Source organism: Chaetodon trifascialis, chromosome 2 (genome assembly GCF_039877785.1).
Source record: "Chaetodon trifascialis isolate fChaTrf1 chromosome 2, fChaTrf1.hap1, whole genome shotgun sequence".
NCBI lineage: Eukaryota > Metazoa > Chordata > Actinopteri > Chaetodontiformes > Chaetodontidae > Chaetodon > Chaetodon trifascialis.
The window spans coordinates 20958846-20982388 of NC_092057.1; the positions used below are offsets into that span (position 1 = coordinate 20958846).

General features: G+C 41.9%; 2 protein-coding genes across 2 annotated transcripts; both read right to left on the minus strand.

Moving 5' to 3' along the window:
- Positions 1-385: 385 nt before the first annotated feature.
- On the minus strand, positions 386-7624 carry gprc5bb (G protein-coupled receptor, class C, group 5, member Bb). The gene is made up of 4 exons (XM_070984805.1): positions 7139-7624; positions 5078-6185; positions 2614-2726; positions 386-2508 (listed from the first exon to the last, which is right to left on the minus strand). Exons 2-4 carry the CDS (start codon positions 6183-6185, stop codon positions 2464-2466), a joined length of 1266 nt encoding a protein of 421 aa, XP_070840906.1. The 5' UTR covers positions 7139-7624; the 3' UTR covers positions 386-2463.
- Positions 7625-11798: 4174 nt separating this feature from the next.
- On the minus strand, positions 11799-14585 carry LOC139346281 (LITAF domain-containing protein-like). The gene is made up of 5 exons (XM_070985290.1): positions 14567-14585; positions 13945-14049; positions 13742-13795; positions 13446-13593; positions 11799-12092 (listed from the first exon to the last, which is right to left on the minus strand). Exons 2-5 carry the CDS (start codon positions 14039-14041, stop codon positions 11987-11989), a joined length of 405 nt encoding a protein of 134 aa, XP_070841391.1. The 5' UTR covers positions 14042-14049; positions 14567-14585; the 3' UTR covers positions 11799-11986.
- Between the last annotated feature and the right edge of the window lie 8958 nt (positions 14586-23543).

Here is a 23543-nt window from a genome sequence, read left to right on the forward strand (position 1 = left end):
TTACTCACTATCGGTTGCTTACTTTTTTTTTGAGACACAGTCGAAATTGATGACGTATCTGTTATGTCTGGCAATAGCAGCAGAGAGTATTTGAACAAGTCGCTGAATCGTCTCTGAATGATGATGCTGCATCTGACATCACCACAACTTGCTTGGAGGTGGTCGGGCTCACTTTGAGCCAACTCCGCAGATGGTCCATCGGCACACGTTGACATTTTTAAACTGGTCATGGAAATGCAAATCAATGCAGCCAGAAGTGCCAATGGAAAAGTCCTATTAGTGCTCACAACAGTAGCTGTAGTATAACTGCATCTGACGTGAACGATGGCCACAGTAAAGGAGGCTGAAGAAAGATCAGTCGAATGATCAGACAATAGCAAACAGAAAATGTGTACAGATGTATTAGCCACTTTGTGCAAATCACGTTACAGACATTCATGTTATGCTGCCATAAAACAGTGACAGTGCTATCGTTATAAGAGCATTCCAAAAGGAAAATACCATTGGTTTTTCACATTTGGATTATTTACATAATTAAAACTCAGTTATATAGGGTTAATACATAAAAATCCTGTAGTAATATTTTCATTGTACAACATCAGAGCCCACAACTGTACACAAAAGCAAAGTTGTTGACAGCTTAGTTATTTAGTTTAGTCTTAAAGCAAGAAGAAAGCGTCACAATATGAATACGGTGACTGTTCTTTGAATTGTATTTGAACTGGATAAATTGTCCTGCTTTGAATTCAGTGTTGTTGAGGAGACGGGCACTGCAACCCACCAGTCAAATATGAAGAGATTTTCATTTGTCGTTTTGCCTCAGAGCTCAGTTGCCAGTTGCAGTTGAACAGCAGCTGCCAACTAGAAATTTGTCTGGACTCAGAGCCAAACTTCGCAGTGTCACTCATATAAACAGTATACATCAGTTTGAATCTGTTCCAGTTATATTCACAGTGATGGTTGACTGAATGCTTTCTCAGTATTCAGTGGGATTTGAAATTAAAAGGGATCCTGAATGACAGAATAAAATGAGATGTTGCCGTACATCTCAGGCAAATGTGTAATGATCAATAGCCATATTGAATCTAAAGTAACCTTAGGAAAACATGAGTGAAAGACGCTGAAACTGGTTGACCAAACAGCCCAGCCTCAAGGTCAGTTTAGCACAGTGGCTATTCCAGAGCTTTCTGTCTCAGCAGATTTTTGGCCAGTTGCCATGGAATTGTAGATGTTTACATTTCCATGTTCTGAGCGCTTGAGATTGTTCTGTTCACTGCTGTTTCCAATGTCAAGAATGAACTTTGAAACTCAACACTAAAACTAGTTTTCCTCTTAAATATGGATATCAAAAGTCTAGAAAACATTCAAAATACATTAATTTTGACAAAATACATTACCTTTAAACTGTGCGTTTACATGCATCTCAAATATCACAATGCCCAGACATGATCAGCGCTGATAAAGTGCAAAATTACAACGTCCAACAGTAAACCCTATATACTGCAGCATAGGTATTGCAGTATTAAATGGCTTTTTGTGATATGCTTATTAAAAATACTCATCCATGAGCAGTAGACTCATCCATAGCCTTTTAAATCATCATCCTCCAGAACGCTTCACAAGCTGTGTTAAATGTATGACATTTATCAATACACACGGTGAACTGCGCCAAACTGTCCAACAGCACTGATAACTGACTGGCGATATGGAGAGAAGAACAATATGAGTACTTTGGGTTTTTCCAGCATGTAACACAGAGGCCAAGCACACTTTGTGGGCGTATGCGGGTAATTTACATAAACATTCTAAAGCTCGTTGTCTTTTTTCTGAGTGGTAGCTTGATGCCAAATAGAAAGAAAAGGAAAGTGTAGTTTCATGAAGCAAACATCACCGATGGCATCAGTAAGTGACAGCATTCGCTGCTCAGGCAAAATATTTCCTTCACTACATTCAAATCCTCCTTTAATCTTCTCTTGCTCACAGTCCAGCAGCAGCTCCTCCAGTCACTCCCCTTGAATACTACACTGAACACTGGTTTTTCATCAACATTAGTCCTCCTTATACATCTTATCTTTGTCAGTGTATTTATATATCACACTGAAGACTATGTGCTGATTTGTGCTGATCAAAATAACGCACCTGAAATACTCTCATGTTGTGACAAAATGTCTTAAATATGGAAGCTGCATCACTTTTTCCCTCTCTTGTGACTCCATGTCCAGTCTGCCAATAAGGAGGCAGCCCATAAAAACTTTAGCAAAAATACTATTAGGCTTCGACCTTTAAATGTCAAATTCATATATGTGTGCAGAACCACAAAAAAATTAAACATATTTAGCTCCCTTCAAATCCATACTGTGTGATATGTGATGTCTTTAAAATCTTTTCTTCTTAGGCAACAGGAAATTCTACTATCACACACTGGTGTTACACCAGCGTGTCCTCTTCAAGTCTTGTCCCATATCACCATAACCGTCGTCCAGTGTAGTTAATTGGGGCTGTGGGCATCTGCAAGTGAGAGATAAAGTAGGGAACAATTACAAAACTTGTGGTTGATTTTTGTCATAAATACGACAGAGTAGAATACACACAATGTGTTTCTGCCATACTTACTGTCCCGCCGTTCATGACCAGGGCCATCTCAGTGGGTTGGTAGACGTGACCTCTGAAGGCGATGCCAGGACGGGCACTCCCATGGCTGCTGTGGTATGTTCCACTCCGCAGAGCTGACAGACCAAAGAAGGTAAAGCATACACACACGTTACAGGTGTCCTGCAAGAGTGCCTGCTGTGATAGATGACTGTGTTACAAACTGGCACAGATCACACATGCAGCAGACTCGCGGTTGAAGTATAATTTTCCCACAACAGACTGTGTTTGGCTGACATCTCTGGGAGTGTTTTGTTAGCTTTGGGCGACTGAATGAATTACACCTTTATCATGCTTATTGGTAGATGGAGTTTAGTGACCTCAGGTAATAGAGTTGAGAAATGTGAGGAATTATTTCTGGCGCTCCTGGTTCCAGAAGTCCCATTCATATTCCCCATCGACAGAGCTATGCGAGTACGGCCTGGATTAGCATGAAACTTTGCCAGATGTGGTTGAGTCATCAGAGATCAAAGACTAACAACTGCACCACAAAATATCTGGTTCTTTAATAAAAGATTGAGGCTACTCTACAAACCTGTGAACATAAAAACTTCAAGGTACAAGTTAACTATGACTTCCGAGGTCCATTTTGGCTAGAAACATCCAATTTCTTAGTTAAAACACTTGTTCACAGTTTTGAATGACTTCAGCAAAGCTGGCACGTTTTTTCCTGAATCCACTACGGCTCTGATTCGCGCCTTTTACTGGCTTTTCTCCATGGCAACGGAGGGTGATGCTCATGAGTATTATAGTATTTTGAGTTGTCTGCCACGTTAAACCAACAGACAAAACATGATTTCTCAGAAACGAAGTTGTAATTGGTAACCTGAATGATCATTGTGCATCCAGCAGAGTCTCATGTTTCTGTGTGATGTAGCATTGATCAGATTGCTAAAAGAAAAAAAAAAAGGGAAATACAAAATAGAAAAAACTTCCAGAGCCAGCTGTGCTAATGTGATCGTCAGTGATCGTCATGATGTGTCATCAATAACAGCTGCAGTGTCACACCACTGTATTTTTTGGCATTGTGAGTTGTTCACAGAAAGTAGAGTCCGGATACGGTACGGTGCTGCTTTGTTCGTTCTATTGTAGGAATAGTTGAGGGAATCTCAGAATCTCAAATGAAATGGTGGACATTAAATATGGTGCACCATATAGAAACGCAATTTTGGTCACAAGCCATGTTACTTTTGCTGAACAGTGACTCACTGTGGCTACAAGTGGAAATTACGTCATAGTTGCAGAGTTCCAGTCTTTCTTCTAACTATCCAGTTTTTCACAGCTCTTGCCAACATTCATATCCATTATATGAACACATAACTCACAGAGATTGCAGAGACCACAACCCTGAACCCAAACCTTTCAACCACAGATAACACACCTGTCCTCCCTGTATGACAAGTTGGACTGCTGTTCCATTCTTTGCAGCACAGGTTTTCCCCTTCAGTCAGCCATAAAAACAAAGTCTGCTGTCTTACAAGACCCTGTTTATGATTCCGTTGTGCCATTGTCTCCGCTCTTTGTTTATCCTGGATCATTGTGATTTTAGCTCTTCATCTGTGCATTTGGCTTCAGGAGAGCAATCAAAGTGAAATGACTCATACATTTCTCTGTGAGCCTGTTGGGGAATCAGGCATTTCATAAGGTTTAATTGGATTTTGGATTGTTTACAGTAGCTAAAAGCAGGCCACACTTTTCTGTAAACAAACCTACATGGCACTCATGGTAGTATGCTGATATGGTATGCAAGTTTAGGACACTGATCAGCAGTGCAATGGATGAAAGTTTAGTTACACAGCTTATTTATATTCACAAGTAATCTGTGACTCTGAAACTTTTGAGTATTCAGCTGCTCAAAAAGAAATCTGAGAGGTAAACAAAAATATAGCTGTAACAAACAGAGCATGGATTATACTGCAGGAGTTTCTTGGGTCGTTTTTATGCATATTTTTACTTTTTATGGCTACTGCATCTGTTTTTTTTTCCAACGAGAGAACTGGGTCCATATTCACAAAACACCCTGAGGCTAATTATAGCTAACAGAGTTACAAACTACAGAAACTCCATAGAGGCATATTAGTCCTAACTTTAGGACTCTGTCCACTGTGTGAATATGACTCTATTCAAGTTAGTTACTTATGTGGTCTACTCCTTTTTCATTCATCAGCATGACAATGAGATGGCAGGACAATACAGAAAAGTCCTTCATCGTTTTTGGAGAGGAATCCGAACAACATCCATTTTTGTTATTAGTTGCAAAGCAACAGTGTTGTCATGACTTAGACATTTAAATGGCAAACATATTTTGTACTCAACCTAGCATGACTTGTAAGAAGGCAGCATTCGACACAGGTTTCCTTTGAAACAGATTCTCTGGTGTACAAACACGCACAGGACATGTACACACAAAAACATTATGTAAGCTTACTTGCACCGTGCTCCTCCATAGAGAAGGCCTGGTTTTCTGGGAAGGGTCGGTGAGAGTGTGCAGGCAGCTCGTCTTCAAAATGTGGAGGAGGGGATGTGTGACTGGTGTCGAAGAAGTCTTGCGTGTTGGATTGTGGAGGTTTCCGGAGACACAGGTGTGCCTCTGGAATAGCATGTAAGAGCAGCAGGATCCAGCCCTGAATGACCAGGGCCACCGCTAGCGCCGGCTCATCCAACACCTTCACATTCTTCTTTCCTCCTCCCAACCTATCCCCTTTCCCCTTCCCTCTCAGCGCCTGGCTGCCGTAAAGATAAAAGCCCAGCCAGGCCACCCATAGCAACGCTGATGCCAGACTGGACAGGAAGAGCCACACTGCATTACACTTCCATCTCCTCTTCTCATTCTCTCCTTCTCTATCCTCCTCTCTCCCACTTGCTCCCTCTGCTTCCATCTCTCCTCCACACAGCACCACCCCCAGCGAAAGCCCCATGGCTATAAGGAGCAGCCCAAGGGTGTAGCTGCATGTCAGAGCAAAGTCTAAAGGTGGATATTCGCAGGCTGGGTGACCCTCCCTAACTACAGTCAACAAGACCCATTCAGCCGAGATGATCCCCTGAACCAAGGCCAAGGCCAGACCGAGCGCTGCCAGGGAGCTGCCAGATGGGCTCGTCTTGCCAGCCACCAGCCTCTTGAGCCTCACCCCCTGCACTAGCAAGCTGGAGAAGCAGAGGGCAAAAAGGGGCCCCCAGAAGGCCCTCCGAACAACACAGAGTGCCTGGTTCTTCCCCACCAGGAAAGCCAGAGAGATGGTGAAGAGCCCGAGGAGCGTGCCCAGGAGCAGGAGAAGAGGCCCAATGCCAGAGCGCCTGGCGGGGTCAGAAGTGGAGCGCAGCTTGACTAGCAGGAGCACAGCGAGGACCAGAGAGCTGAGGCCGCCGCAGCAGGCCACAGCCTCCAGAACCACACCCCAGACCGACTCCAGGTCACACAGCACTCTGTACGGAGGGTCCACATCCACACTGCATCCCCGAGGAGGAGGAGGAGACGGGTGGGATGAGCCATAGCCAATCAGTGACAGGAGGCAGATGATGATAGGGCTGACAGCCATCTTAGAGACACAGAGACAGAAAATATGCAGTGATGAGCAGAGACAGAGCCAGGGTAAAAGGAGAGGAAGAGGGAGAGAGGAACACAGAGATAAACAAGAGGAGTGATACTGTGGAGAAAGAGCCAGAGAGGAGGGAGGCAGGAAGGTGAATGTGATGAATTCATACGTCATCTTCATCATTCACAACATACAGTAGAAACAGCAGTAAATACATACAGCATGATGATCCAATAAGCCTGTTATATGTCAGAGATTAATATGTTTCTCTCTCTTTCAGACACACAAACACACACTCACAGCGCAGAATAGAAGTGCTTTTAGCACTGGGCAATGTTTCCATGGGAACGGGAAACAGCGTGGGCTGACTACATTGCATACTGGGCTTTTGAGAAGTCGAGTTTCAGTACCCAAAAGCACAGAGAAATGCACGAGTTTGCGCATTCACACACACACACACGCGCGCATACACACACACACACACACACACACACACACACACACACACACACACACACACACACACACACACACACACACGTTTGTACTTCTGTCCTTGTGAGGACCTCACTGACATAATGGATTCCCCAGCACCTTACCCTAACCTTAACCATCACAACTAAATGCTTAACCCCAACCCTAACCCTGACCCTAACCCTAAACCTAATCCTTAAAACCAAGTCTTAATCCTCAAACAGCCCTTTGATGGTCTGTCTGTAAGTCAGGATGTTCAAAATGCCCTCACTTTCCAATAATGTAAGCCTAATTTTAATTTCTACCCTGACACTTAGCTTTAACCCTAATCCAGCGAAAGCGTGAGGCGAAAATGTTCTCACTGTCAAGGTCTAAAACTCAAATTGGGACACAAGTATCAGAGCAGACACACACACATACATACATACAAAATACCACAGCATTAAAATGATGTAACTCTTCAGTCATAATTCCAGACTCACCTCAGATGAATTCTTGACTTGAAATCTTGATTATTGACAGTGAAGAGGCGTCATTATTTCCCAGTGTGCATCCCTTCAACAAGTTCATGTATTTTTTTTTTAATAATCCCAGTTAATGCAGTTGAGGCAGCAGAAACCGAACAGTTTCCATTTTGCCTTTGAAAACGTCTCTTGTGTCGCTCTCTGCACTCACAGCTCCTGCTGTTTTTAAGTACAAAGTAACACACTTTATGAGACCAACAATGTCCTGCTTCTGAGCTGATGCGTCCGGCTGCTCCAAGAAAAATCCACAGTTATGATGCATGCCTTGATACTTCACACACCCACATAGTCAAATATATCTTCTGTCTCTCTTTCACTCTTCTCTCTCTTCACTGTCTCTGCCTCTCTCTCTCTCTCACCCTCTGTCCTCCTCTTTCTATTCATTCTCTCTGCATGTCTGTGTGTTTCTCTCTCCCTGCTTCACGCTGAATCTGCAGAGGTGTCAACAGAGATGCAATCCCAGCTTTACTTCTCTTCACCCACACAGGGGGAGTATGATTCGTTGGTGCACCTGTCTAACCAGGAAGAAAATAGGAAGTAAATGCAATATATAAGCAGAGTAATTAGCAGCCAATCCAGTAGGCCTATTAGTCACTCATTTGCACATCTCATCTTTGCCTTCAGGCTCCCACGTCTTCCTCATACCACTTATACAATTCTTCCTCACACCAAGAGCTGCGAGAGATGCAGATTCATCCTTGATCAACAAAAAACAATTGGAGGTCTGTTCAGCATGTCCGCGTGTTGCAGAGTGAAGATGGGCTTTGCATGGGGAGGGGCAGATGGTCAATCTAAACACAGGTGAGCCCTGTAACCACGTGGCCATCCTAGCAGAGTGTTACATAATACCCCTGAAGACATGATTCAGCCAAGTCTCCCTTTAGAGTGGAGTAATCTCCTTCCCTGGAGATGGCTTCATGTGGGTGAGTGACACGACATGAGGGCAACCATGACAAGGAGCGACCACTGCGCTACCTAATCGAGTCAGTTTGGATCAGAGTGAGAGAGATTGACGCTGACAGACACTAGTGAGCTCTGTGGCAGATAGAGGCAAAACACACGAGAAGCCAAAGCTGGTTTGTGATACACAAATAAACTCATAGGCCAACAGATGTAAGCAAAGAAGTGCATACCTGCACCCTGCTGTGTCAGTCAACACAGTCTAATCCAGATAGTGTGTCCTCGCATGCGTGTAAACAGCAGCAGTGACTGCTGTGGTTGGTGCAAAGCAGAGGAATGGAATAATGAAGAATGGCTGCTTCAGAGTCAAGTTTGTTATCATTGTTTTATTCACTAACATTTAGCTAAACTGAAGCAGCTAAATGGAATTCAGCCATCAGTCATTGTATTGCAGTTGTATTTACACCTGTAGTTTTCCTACCGTGACACGTCAAAATGTCTTTTTTGAAAAGGGCCTATTCTGATCACAAGTCTATGTTTCTACCTCATCATTAGAGCTAAAACTATCCCAGCCAGCCTGGCTCTGTCCAACAGACAGCACCTCCAGCTCACTGATTAACATGTTACATTATGTTTGTTAAATCTGTACAAAACTCGGGGTTATGTGCCGAACCATTTCTTGGCCATGGCCAGTGGAGACTCTGTGTCGCCCTGTTTCCAGTCTTTGCACTATGCTAAGCTAACTGCCTGCTGAATCAAGCTGTATACTGTATTTAGTGCACAAACATGAGAGGGGTACCAATCCTTTTTCAACTCCCAGCAAGAAGGCAAAGAAGTGTATATGCTTAATTATGTGGACCAAACATTGAACTGATTAATTGCGATACTAAACTGCAGATTAATCAATAATGAAAATAATCATTAGTTGAAGCTCTGGCTATCATTTACACCATTGTCCATCAGAAACAACCTAGCAACACAGATGAGAGTCACAGGGTCCAAGGTTTTTCAATAGATCTGGATATGAGACCGCCCCTCTGAATTGCCATGAGACAAACTGAATGTCAGCAAGCCTCTAACAGACATTACTCTCTGATGTCCCTGTCTGTCTTGAGTACCATTACGAGTCTCTGCCTTCAAAGAGAAACCTTCTCAGATTCAGATGGACTTAATGTTCAGTGTATGCATCTGTACGCTGTTTTGTACCATTTTGTGTTTATGTCCTCTCACAGAGACAAACGAAAACAGAGGTGGGAGACAGGGCAGAGAAGTGCTGACTAACTCAGGACATCAGTTCTAATCTGTGTAATCCAGTGGTTACTATGGTCACAGTCTAATAGGCCCCATCCCATAATCCCATCTTTATCCCACCTCAGGTCTCTCCACACAAAGCCACATACAGAGGGCACATGGGAAGTTCATGGAGGGAGGCGTGTTGGGCTGAGTCTTCATGTTACGGCTCTGCGACACCTTACATCACCGTTAGACACGTCCACAGCTGGAGATGTGTCGTTTCCTCCTATTGGCCATGAGCCTGAACAGGACAGGTCGAAGTGCTTTCAGGGTCCTTTTCACATCTCCTTTTCACTGCCAGTGGAGAGCTCATAAAAAACAGTGCTCTTCATATTAAACAGGAAGTGGCAAGTGGAAGTGATGGTGTGTGAGATAAAGGGCTGCATCTCACAGTCTGTTAGCGCTACCTGCTGTCTACTTGGAGAACTGCACTAATCTGAGGTCATATAAAATGGGACGCTGTTAACTTTTGACTTCAGCCAAATACACAAACAGCATAGAGAGGACCACAGATTAGCTTTGGTAGACAATTCAAATAGATAATGCCTCTTCATGGGAAGTAACCACACCACCATTACTCAATGATATTCCGGTCCTGCAGCAAATTCCTTCTCCACACCACCTGCTGTATCAGCACATGCCTACTGTATCAGAGCATGCCATTAAATCATGCAAATACTTATACAACTTTGTTCCGCCCTCAGTCATAACATTCAAAATGAATGGGGACATTATTACACAACAGAGCTTGTCCACAGCATCACCTGCGCTCTTCCTACTGTGACGTGTTGAAATGTCTCCTGTGAAAAAGGTAACAGTGTCTCAATTTAGCGCCTGCATTCTTTTTTATCATCCTGTTGTGACAAATGTCCTCTTCCATACATGTTTACATCATTATTTCATCATCGGAGGGTTCTTTGTATACACTGTCATAAAGCTGTGATTGATTGATTTGTTCATCTGAGTGTCCTGCACCATATGGTCTGCTGCTCAGCTCATATGACCTGACAAGACAGCAACAACAAATGGGATGGCCATGTGACAAATTAAAAAAGAGAAAATTTCAGTTTCCATGACAGAAATGTCCTGTTATGAAGGACACTTTGTTCTCTGTCTTAGCTGCCAAGACAAAAATCTCCAGTTCTTGAACTGACAGATGACTCCTCGAGTCGTTGTATGCGGAGCAATGGAACGAAAAATGAAATTCATCCTCATCAGTCCTCATATCTCAGCTGCCAGTGGTAATGTACCAGTTCTTACCTGAGGGAAATCTATAAATTCAATTTACTATAAGGCAAGGTAATCTTGTTTCATCTGAAGAGCTTTGGCTAATTATAAATATCCTCCTTCCATTGTTCCTTGAGGATCTTTAGTATTTGAAATTTTTGTTTGACTGCTTTTACATGAGATTACACATTACTCCTGAAAATAAACTGTACAACAGAAAGAGAAAATATTGCAGCAACCTCTCTCGGCCAAGAACAATTGTGTGTTCTATCCCAGTTAAGGGTTTATTTCAGTCTGCCTTTCCTCTGGCAAGAAGGTTCCACAGCCAAATTATTTCACGTCTGCCTTCCAGACATGACTCCCATCCCATGCCCACATCAGCAGCCCACTTTGCAGCCCAAGAAAGCAGCTCATGGCTCGACTCTGAAAAGCATTACTGCTGGGGGGGGAATCCTAATATCCACCATACATACATCCACTAAATACACTCCTGCAGCATGAAATGAAATGTTTTGAAAAAGTTGAAAAAAAAAAAACAAAGGCCAGGACACTATTTCATGTTATTCATCACAGACCCTAACACTCCTCCTGATGTCTCTGCCAATGCCAATTCCTCATATTTTCATTACAAACAAATCCAAGCTATTTAAATGAACTGCTGGACGTAAAAAGCATTGATCCAAGTCTCCATTTACTTTACCACAAACTTTCAATATTCAACAATATTCCTGGCAACCAACACAATATCACCAGCATATAACAAAATACCAAAGGTCTTATCGCCAACAGACGAGCTGAGATTGGCCTGCTGTATTTCTTAAGTTATGCATATTTTGCTTCAAGATTTGCTCATATAGTAAATGTTACCTTTTAAGAATTACATTTTGATCTCAACATACCTTTTTTTCTCTAAAAAAAATCTACCTTATTAAACCTATGTGGCACCTTTCAGTCATAAAGTCAAGAAAAAAGAATGACAGCTACATTTCAGCGGTGATTAAAAAGAGATTTATTCATTTGACTTGGTTATCATTGTGATTATTGCGGTGTGTCATTAAAATGTGATCATGTCCATCATATATTTTTGCTTTAAATCATCACTCAGGTCAAGAAAAAAATGATAATGAGATTTTTCATATTTGCACATTACATTCGTTAGGAACATGGTTGCACATTGAGAATCAAGAGAGTAAATCACAGCTGTTATGTAATCTTCTATCTACATATATGTACAGTGCAGAGTAATGCAGGTGGTGCATGCACAGGGCTCATGATGACATATGTTTGCATGGAGAGGTTTGGCCCCTGTACTCATGTTTATTTAGTCGTGGTTGACTTCTCTGCCCTTTGTTGTAAATTCAGCAGAGTTTACGCAGCAGTGCTTTTTCACATGCGTTTATAGATGTGCAGGACACTGTTACAGGAGGGGCAGGAATGCTCCACGTCCTTGCAAGCATCCACGCAGAATGGAATCAGACAGCACGGCCAGCATCTGGAGTGGAGTAACAGAATAAAGTCAAATATCAGAATAGAGTCAAAATAACACTTCATTGTGTGCACTGTAGATCATTTTAAGATGGTTTATTGTAGTTCCCCTGCAGCCTTAAAATGTGAGCAAACAGAACTTATGAGTTTTGAAAATGTCAAAACAATTGTGTTGTTTTGTGAACTTGAGAAAATAAGTTCAATAAACTTAAGATATTAAGTTAAATCAACCACTGTTCAGTCATGCTTACAAATGTTGACGGATTTGTTCTCTATTTACATTTTCTGTGTCTGCTGCTGTGGTCAAATCATACCACAGGTACATGCCAACATACCAGGCCGATCCCAGTGCCCTGTTTAATTAACAGTGTATCCAGTTTGGGACTGAAATCTTTCCATCTTCATACCCAATCATGATACTATCACCTGTTACCAATGAACCTGTTTACAACAGTCTTTGGTTGCTCCTGTCCCAGTATGTTTGAAATGTGTTGCTGCCATCAAATTCAGAATTAGCATTTATTTACAAAAACCAATAAAGCGTACAAATCACATTCTGTGAAACACTTGTATTGGCACTGAAAGTAAAAACCAAACCATAAAAAGGACTTCATCTTGTTTTGTCTTTTTTTAATGACGCATTCTTTTACTCAGTTAGTTCTTTTTCCAAATGTCACTGGTTTTCATTTTCAACTTTCTGTCACTGTTTTGCCATGGAGAGGAGGGGTTTGAGGGGAGCTGCGAGGAGACTGTGATTTACATATCTGCAAACTAATGAGAAAATGTCCCTCCTCTGGACCCGAGGTCCACTTCGGAGCTTCTGCCATGACCACACACCCAGCACACAGCATCAGCTTTCATGAGTTCACCTGGAGCTCCCAAAGTACAAGGACATGAAGTCTGTTTCACTTAGAACCTAAAGTTAACCATGATAGCTGACATTATCAGCTGTGATTGTTGACATTAACTAAGGTTATTGCTTGTTCCAGCAGACTGCTGTCAGACCAGCATGATGCCAGTTAAAAGTTAACTTTTACCCAGCCTGGTTTTATGTGGAAAAATGTCCCAGTGAAACAGACCTTGCGTATTCGGAGGTCTGATGGCTTTATAGCGGACCTCAGGTCCAGAGGAGTGACTTTTTCTCATTGTTATGCGGATATGTAAATCACACTCTCTTTGCCCCGCCCCTCAAGAAATCAAAACAAGAAATTTAAAGTTGAATTAACTTTAAATCAAGAAACCAATATATTTATGTGAAGTTTGTGAGAAAAGATTAGTTGGTTCCATAAAAATGCTGTACGATGTTTTACAGTGTATCTGAGCTGATGCAGGTGTTTGTGTGTGTTATGTTTCCACTCACAAAAAGACTCCTAATACGCCACAGATCAACCAGGTGAGCAGACCATTCTTGTGCTCAGTTGTGGTGACGACACTATTTTGACAGTGAGGACACATCATCTGTCCGGGAACATCAGTTGGCGGCTGCTGCACCACTACCACCTGGTTCACTGTGAGGAAGACAACCAACACCCTGTAACACACACTGACAACTAGAGTCCGCAACTCCTCACCAAGCCCTCACTGAACTCTGCGCTCCTTGACTGCAAATTTGAAGTTATTTCAACTCGTGACAAGCACTTGTAGAGAGATACTCACCAGGCTGAATGACCTGAGGTTGCTGCGGGGAGTACTCGTAAGCAGGCTGTTGAACTGGATATGAGAAGGAGATGTTTAGCTTGAGAAAGCTGCCGTTAGGTTCTCACCACATGGACTGACTGAAATGACTCAAGAAAAAGTAATACTACAGAAAAGAGAAAAACAAGCAGTTAACATGACACAGGTGAAAGGAGCTCTCTTACCAGGTTGGATGCCAGGCTGAGCTTGGTAGAATCCCACAGGGGGACCGGGATACGGCGGTGCTGCCACTCCCGAAGGAATCTCTTGACCCTTTTCCATGGTGTCTGCTGAAGGAGCAGGAAAAATGCTTGTAAGGCAGAAAAAATACAGTAAAAAAGGAAGTGAAGTAAGGCTTTCTAATCCAAGCTCAGGTCTTCTGATCTTTCTGAATGAAGCACAGTGAATGTTGAACAGGACGTTTGAGTAGTCAAAATGTGCAGCAGACAGGGTACAGATTGAAACATGGAAGTGCCACTTGCCTGCATTTGGCCCATCCCTCTGAAGTATGTAAACTAGCAAATCAAGTCAGAGCATTTTAACACAATGAATAACAATACTCTCCCCATGTCTTTTAAATGCAAGAAAGCTGGTTTGGTTACATTGTAGACAGAAACTAGTGCCTAAAGTAAAAGGATAAACACTTGTTACTGTAACAGTGCCTCCTCTCACATCAACAAAGGCCCCAGCGTTATGTAAATTATACTTTTATCTCACCGCTTTACCAAAATGTAAAGCAGCAATGTGCCAAATGTCCACAAAGGCTTTTTTTATCAGCAATTTATTTGTGTAAGATCTCCCACACACCTGTGAACAACTAATGTGAACAAGCCCTGCTATGAATCTGAAACTGTCTTGACACCACGAATATGGATCATCATTCTGCAGAGGAGTGCTGTTTATTGAATTATTAAAAGTTCAAAGATTAAAGTTGACTGTAACGACCGTGTTGTGAAATGTATGAGAGAGATGTGGACATTTCCACCTGTGTGTGTGTGAGAGTGTGTGTTGTGGGTGTGTGTTGTGCAAAGTGCAAGCAAGTTACAGCCAAATTTATGGGAGCTGAGAGAGTTCAGTGCTCTACACCTTAAGAAAACACAAGCAAATACACAAATCACAAACACATGGAGACAACGTCGCATACAGTAGACGGCAAAAGGAAACAAATACTGAAAATGCAAACAATGCTGCGTACCACAGCAACAGACTGTAGTCATGAACACAATACACCTTTTTACAGAAGGCATTTTGACATGTCATAGTAAGAGTGATGGTCAAATACACACACACACACACACACACACACACCCACACAGCATATATAGTCAGTATCTCCATTGCTATGTGTTCGTCACTCTGATCCTGTGAATCTGACATATCTACAATGATACTATGCAATAAGAATGTCTGACAATACAATGTCAAAGTCCACCTACTACATTTTATCTGTACTTAAATGATGAATCAGAATGTTGAAATCATATGTGAAGATGTTTTCTCTTTTTGCAAGTTTCCTTATGTGGCTTGCATTGAGCGCTCTCCTTACAATTCAGAGAATGCAGGCTCACCCAGGTGACTGACAGAATAAAAGGAAATGGACATAGAGCAAAGTGTGGAGGTGAGTGACATGGCAAATCTCGTCCAACCTGTTTGGGGAATCAAAAAATACACTGTTGCATTTGCAATCATTATCTCTGTTGAAACCTGTTGTGATGGTGATGATTGAACTTCCAGTCAGGTTTATAGGGGCAAATAAAAACTATAAAAAGACTCACTGGTCAAATTCATATCTTACGTAATACAATATTTGCTTCATATGTGACAACTGATAACAGGTACACACATGAAAACCAAGCAGCACACACAAATTTCAACATTACGTTTCACTTCAGCACACAGTACACAACAGTACATCTGCATCAACTTCACTTATTTAATTTACATTCAACACAAAAGGCGGTCAATGTAGAGCAAAGATTTACCGGAATTCAGAATGAGTGCTTTAATAGACAAGCCTTTTCTGAATCTAAAGAGCAGATGGACTCAGAAGCTGCTTAAAACCTCAGCAGCTCTGCACATTCCTGCTCCAAACAAAGTTGCTGTTGCTTGATTTTTAAGTGTAGAATCATACAAGTCACCAAAATCAGAAAACATGAAACTTTCAGGTAATGTAATATTTATTCATTCTCTGAGCCTTTTCTCTCCGCTGAGGACAGATGTGACACTGCTTACCTTGATAAAGGAGGGTGTGTGGGAGCCTGGCACTGCTTCCTCCTCTGATGTTTGAGAGTAACTGAGAAAGACAATGAGACAATGAAGTGTTTCCTGGAGAAGGTGGAGCAGCTCTGTGGAAAAACTGCAGTCATCCAAGGTGTGGACCAAACCAACTTATAGAATTTTAAAATCTTATTTTCTTATTTCAAAATATAGATATCTGTTACACTTAGTCATATATTCCAACAAAACCCTTTAAAGAGTGAGTATTGTATTTTTTTATTTGTCCACTGTAGTTTGTGTTGCTGTATGAGATGAATCGAGTCTTACACAAAGTGTAGTGGACTGACCAACCTTTGTTTATACAGTAGAAGTTCACAGGGCAAGCTCTCCTGCAGGAGTGCCAAGGATATACAAATAATAAATGAGACAAGCAGTAGTTACATTTAGTTACATAATAAAAGACAATGTCCACAAAAACTGCTACTAGACAATAAATAAATGAAAGAAGAATTACTCAACCTGTTTCAATGTTTGAGGCAAACTGGGAGACACATTTTATTGTGCCTGTTCAGACTATGTGGAAAGGTATTCTATTTGTAAGGTACAAAGTAAATAAAAACTGTTTTCTTAAAGGGATTTATAAAAGAAAACGACGTTGAGTTTTGTTTTGATATTAAGGGTAATTGGCAAAACCTAGAGCAAGACATTTGGAGATAATTTGATGATTTTAGGACAAACAAAAGGTCACTTTGGAAGGCTGACGTGGAAGCACATTAAGCCATAAGGCTGGTGTGGTTCTGTATTTTTCACCTTGTCAACAAATCCTGTGAAAAGACCAAAACAAACAATGCATTAGTCTGTCTATTCCCCAGCCTGTCTCAGCCCAAAGCCCAAAAGCGCCTACTTAGGATGTAAATCTTTAAAAATGGCTCACAAATATAGCCTTAATTAAAAAAAAAAAAAAAAAAAGCTCAATAATTTCCTCAAACAGCTGGACACTGTGGCTCTTAGCAAATGTTATTCAAACAGGAGTGAACTGTGTACATTAGAACAACTGATGCATGTTTAATATGCTCTGGGTAATTATACAGGTTTATGGCACAGAGGGTTAAGATATACCAGGATACAATCTCTATTCTTGTTAGAAGGATGAATTTATTTGAAGAGTATAAACATATTACCAGACTTACATTGTTATGTAAACCTCTACCTTCTAATCTCCTGTCACCTGCTCTGTGGTCAGTGGAGGTGATAATGTGTGTGAAGCTGTAAATGTGAAGCAGGGCTTCAGATATGGTCCACTTTCCCTTAAGAGCAGTTTTTAATACTAGTGCAAAATGTCATAGTATTAAATGTTGACATGTTGGTGGTACTCGCATCAAATATCGAGCAGAAATTCAGAGAATTGAAAAATGCAGTGTGACAGTATAACAGCACCAGCAGAGGGCTCAGTTTCACACATAATGAAGTGTGAGCCTCCAGGCTCATCTGACGTGAGTGATAAACCCTCTTAACCAGAGGTTAAACTGCCTGAGATGTGACAGGCCGTCTGTGCAGTGCTGCTATTTCACTGGCCTATTCCTCATTATTTATAGCTTGTGTGTGCGTGTGTGTCAAACATTCATCCCTTGTAATTGCTTTCAATTCATTTATTCCAGGCTTTGCTTTATTGTGTTGCCTGCATAAATTCATTTTAGTCCTCAGTTTTACTGTAATGCTGAATACTGGTCACTTGGTGAAGGCAGTCATCCAGGAATACCTACAGATCTTATTTGAACATGGTTACAGCTTTACTTGCACCAGTATCATTCTCAGGTGGTCTCTGTCACTTTGCACTCCCATCTTCATGAGCCTTTTCCTGCAGCCATGTTGAATGTGTTTATTTAGATACTGTAGATATTAAAGTGATTAAACTGACGCTGAACATTGCAAACACGAGCTGCTGTTTTTGTCATCTCTTACAGGAGTGATGATTTTCTTTTGCGTTTAAGGAATAATTGTGTTTCTTTGAAGTCTACGTACTCAGGAGTACCTGTGCCTTTGTCTTTAATATAAAACAGTAGAAATATAATAAAACCATCATTTCTGTTGTGCTCATCTTTATACATCTCATGTGTGCTCCCCTACAGTTGATTTTACAATCTTTAGAACAAAAGAGGGCAGAGCAGTGCAGGCTGATGGTGGAAAACAATGTCACTGAAGAGAGGCTGGAACTTTTCATTCATTTTCTCATGACGTCTTAAAAATGATTTTCAATAAGTGTTTGCTATTTCATCATGTGATCACAAACCAATTAAAAGCTTGTTGTTTACACTGAACAAAAGCAAACTATAAAAACTTCACTGTGAAACAAAAGTGCTGGCCAAGAACGTGAGCGGTTGGCTGATAAGGTCAGAATAATCCACTGTTCAGGTGTTAGGACCTCACCTACGCACATTCACATTACAAAGCAGGTTCTGAGTCTGGATTGGGCAGTGACATCTGATTTCAATTCTGTGACATCTGTCAATGCAAAGGTCTCATTATAGTATTTTTACACATACTTCATGCACAGATGTAACACGTGGGGGAACATGGAGACAAATGTTCATATGTGTTCACACATAATCATATGGGGCCCTGCTGCTGCAGGTGCAAATTGAAATGTGTGTCTGTCTTTAAGCATGCTGACACGAGAGATGAAAGAAAAAGAAAAGCCAAGTAAAGGAGGGCACAAGCAATATAATAACACAACCGAGTCATTTATCATAACATTCAGAGAGGGGCAAGAAGACAGACGAATGAATGAATGAATGAATGAATGAATGAATGAATGAATGAATGAATGAATGAATGAATGAATCTTTTCATCTTGTCTGTCAGAAATAAAGTGATGTTCCAAAACTGTCTGGACAAACATCAAAACCTGTAGCCGGAAATCAGGGTGTGATATTCGACAGTGACCTTTCAGTTGAAGACCATTTTTCAAAATCATTCAGAAAGTCTTTATCAGCTGAGGAGCGTTTAAAAATCAGGACTTTTCTCTCTTGGCCTGATCTTGAGAAGGTCATTCAGGCTTTTATATTATGCAGGGTTCTTTTTTTTTTTCTGCTCCCCTGTGAGCCAAAGCACAGCTGGACCTTCAGGCAGGGCTCTGCTGGCTGTTCCTGGGTCTTGGCTCAAGACTAAAGGGACCCCCTGTCTGTGGATCTGAGGCAGCAGAATCACTGACACCTTTTAAATCACTTCTCAAAACTGAAAAAGCTTGCACACGGTTTTATTTCCAACATGTCTTATCTGTATTATCATTATTATTGTTGTTCTTGTTATTTTTGTTAGGACCTCCTTTTTTCCCGTGCGTGGCTGACAGGTCGGGTTTAATCCCCCACTCCTGAAGTGCAGCTGCATTCAATCATTCAATCAAATGAGAGGCAGCAGGATCTGCTAAGTACCTTTTGATCAGTTTTCCTTGCTCGCCTGCCTTCCTGACTCTACTTTATGTATGTGCTCAGGTGCCTTGCCCTCACCTGTCCTCGTCCTGTCAGTCCATGCTCTGAAAGGAAACTGGATCAACACCCGCCTAGCCTCCTCCTCTTCAAGATCAACCCAAACCCTGAAATCTCTTGACTGCCTTAGTTTTAGTTCAGATTAAAATACATTAAACCTTTCCCTGTCTGTGTCCTCTCTCCTGTGTCGCTTTTGGTTCCTGTATTCAGTGAAACTTCAGTGAAACAGTACAATTCGACCATTTTGGACCCAGCCAGCTGCGGCAGAGAAGTAGAAAATCTACAACCAGTCCTGCTCCATCAGGGCATACTGTTGAGACAGCACGGAAACCTTTGGGGAATTATTCACGAGCAGCAAATGACCACGTGCCATAAAACTGACTCATTTCGATCTGTCCTCCTCAGCTCCAGCCTTACCCCAGCCACCCATGCCACCCTCCACTCCAGGGGCTACTGCTCCTGCTCCTCGTCCACTCAGGGATCCCCAGGCTTCTGACCCGGAGCCGTTTTCAGGGGAGTTTGGTAAATGTTGTGGTGTTCTCCTCCAGTGTAAAATGATGTTCAGTCGAAAACTATTAACTTTTCCTTCTGAGATATTTAAGATTCGCTATATCCTTGGGCTATTATTGGGGCAAGCTTTAGATTGGGCAGAGGCACACTATGCCCAAGAACAACTAGAGTTAACTTTTGACGGGTTCATTACTGAACTGCAGGATATGTATGATTATCCAGACTATGTGGGAAATGTGGTTGGGGGGCTGCTAAACTTGAGGAAAGGAGCCTGGAGTGTGGCTGACAATGCTGCCGATTTTAAGACCCTTGCGGCAGGAAGCTCATGGAAAAAGGAAGCACTCCACGATGTCTTTATGAAGGGGCTAAACAAGCAATTAAAGGATGAGTTGGCCACATGGGGGATCCCCTCAGGGTTGCAGGCAGTGGTTACCATAGTAGTGGATAACCGCATTAAGGAACGTGAAAGGGAGAAATCATCTAGGGTGCACCTGTCTCAGAAGGAGATGCGGGTCGCCGCATAAAGAGTACCACAGCCTGGGAGAGGTCTTCAGTAAACAATTAGCTCTCTCTCTACCCCCCCACCGCCTGTATGATTGTGCCATCAGCCTCCTTCCCGGGGCTCCCTTCCTTCCAGACACTTGTACAACCTGTCTCGCCCCGAGAGGGAGGCCATGGAGACCTACATCCAGGAGTCACTTGCTGCAGGAATTATTCGTCCTTCGTTTTCTCTTCAGTGCTGGATTCTTCTTTGTCTCTAAAAAAGACAAGTCACTTCGTCCATGCATACATTACCGGGATACCACTCATCTCCTCCGCCTTTGAGTCACTACAGGGAGCCACCATTTTTTTCTTAATTAGACTTCAGAAATGCATACCACCTAGTGAGAATTAGGGAGGGGGATGAGTAGAAAACTGCATTCAACACTCCACTGTGACATTTCAAATACGTCATTATGCCTTTAGGTCTCACTAATGCCTCAGCTATGTTTCAGAATCTGGTCAATGAAGAGCATGTTGAACTTGTGTGACAAGTCTTGCAAAGGTTACTTGAAAATAAACTTTTTGACAAAGCTGAAAAACGCAAGTTCCATTCAGCCCCTGTTACATTCATTGAATTCGTCATAGCTAGTGGCCAAATAAGACCAAAAAATTAAAGCAGTGGAGGAGTGTCCGACCCGAGAAAACCGCAAACAACTCCAGCATTTTCCGAGGTCTGCAAATTTTTACCGGTGCTTCATTTGAAACTACAATTGTTTTTTTAGCGGAGTTACAGGATCCAAAGTGGGCTCAGACAGATGAGGCAGGAGGCGGAAAGCAGTTTAAAAACTCTAAATAAACAATGAGCAATGAATGAGTTCAGGCGAGGCAGAGTCTATAAAAGACTCTGCCTCGCCTGAACTCATTCATACAATAGACTGTTTATTGTACTGAGCTGGAGTGTTCTTCTGTGAGAGCAGACTGACAGGGCATGGACAGAGTGATGTGGGCAAAAAACAGATAGGATTGCAAAAGGCAGGCAATACAAGAAAACTGACAACGATCTTCAGGTCTGGTCGTTACTGTGCAGCAACGCAGACATTCAAGGAATACTGGTTGTAAGCTGGGTGCTTATATCCTGTGTGAGTGAGCAGGTGGGTCTTAATTGATGATTGCGTGCAGGTGTGTTCAGGGTGTCAAAGACGGCTTCACACAAATACAGCAGAAGCATAAAACAAAAAAGTCTTTTTACATATAAAACAACAACAACAACAACTCATTTTTGTGCCTTTCTCATAGAACGTCTATGCATGCTACTGTAAATCTCTACTGAATATATGAATAATCCAAAGTTTTGAAATGTGGTCTACAAACATAAATGCTTTTGTGTCTTATTTGTCCTTTTGTCCTGTCTGGCTATGATTGCTTTTGCTTTGATGACTGTTTCTCTTGCCTGCTTAAGTAAAGCTTATACATAAATTAGATATATGATGTATAAATTAAGTTATGTTACTATAAATAAAACACACACAAATGATTAGACACACTACAAAAAAAAGTAGATTGAAACTGAAAAAAAAGGTTTGTATGTGAGACGTGCACAGTACAACCAACATAAGATCAGGCTGACATGGGGCTGCTGGTATAAGACCTCTTTTTACTCTACCATTGTGGAAAAAGCTAAATTGAAATGTTCCTCCCCATAGGCTACAGCTGCTCTGTGTTTAGTGTCAGAGGTCTACATTTAATCAAGCAACAAAACACTTTGCTTCTTTGTACCGACACAAAGGCTGGATTTTTATTTTATTTTATTGCACAGGATCACACAAGCCGCGAGTCCATCTCGTCAGGCTTCAGATTATGCTTTGTGGCCAAACCTCAGCGGTTCAGACTGATCAGCCTCCTATCAGAAACTACTTGCAGCTACGTGTTTGTGTTGTTTTAATCTCAAAACAACAATGGCGGCTCCTGAAGAGGTTAGCGTAGATGCTGCAATAGCATCAGTTATATCAGAAGTGGAGAGTATTTCTCCACTGAAAGAAGAGCTATTCTCCATGGAATAGATGTCTTTGGCAGGAGTCCTACTACAACATATAATTCGTTGAGCTGACTGGTTGAAATTAGCCTATGATAGACAGTGATAGTGTTATGTTTAACACAAGAGTAAACAAACCCAAATGCTGAAAACTCAGACACAGAGGCAGAAAATCAATGGCTTTAATGAAAGTTCCAAAAATGTTCAGGCAAACAGCCAAATCTGTTTGCTAAAGCTGACAAGCAGGCAGAGTGGACAGGCAGAGAGGAAATCCAGTTCCAGATCAGACACGGCTCAGACTGACAGGGCGTAGGCCGGAGCACAGGGAACAGGAGTCAGGGAGGCAGACAGGAAAAAACAGCACAAGGTACTTGGAAGAGTTCAAGAGTCGCAGTTGTTATCATTTAGGTGAGCAGATTATCACATGAAGACTGGGTAGAAGGTCAGTGCGTTTATACTGTGGCGCCAGGTGGGTCTTGATTGAATGACTGATGTCAGGTGTGCTCAGCAGAGGAGGAGGCCGGACCTGTCTTCTAGGCAGGAATATAAAATGCTTTCTTCCAGCATGAAGTGAACCCTTCAGTGTGCGGTACTGCAAAGAATCCTGCCTGTAAGCTGATGATAACCTCCTTTCATTGCTGCACTGTGGACAGATTGTAGTCAAAAGGCACAAAGGCTTACAGTCTTTTTATTATCTCAATTAGGGACAGATGAAGGAACATCAGCACTAATTCATTATCATCAAAAATGAGGACCACTAATTGAGAAAATTAAAGAACTCAAGGGGGAAGGAAGTTGGTCTGTTTTTTTTTTAATTTCTTAATTTTTTTTCAATTTGCGCTGACATGGTTGAGTCTCCACTGGCACTTTCTCGGGCCCCTTGCTTTTATCCAATCAAGCTGATGGAAGATTATGGCAACACTTTGTTTTCTTGGCTGTGACTGACATTCTAATTCAGCTTTACTTGATCTGTCATCTTTGCTCTCTTGCTGAGAAACAGAATGACTCACATCACATTCATTGAAAAAACATGGGACTGAACACCACGAAGAATGAA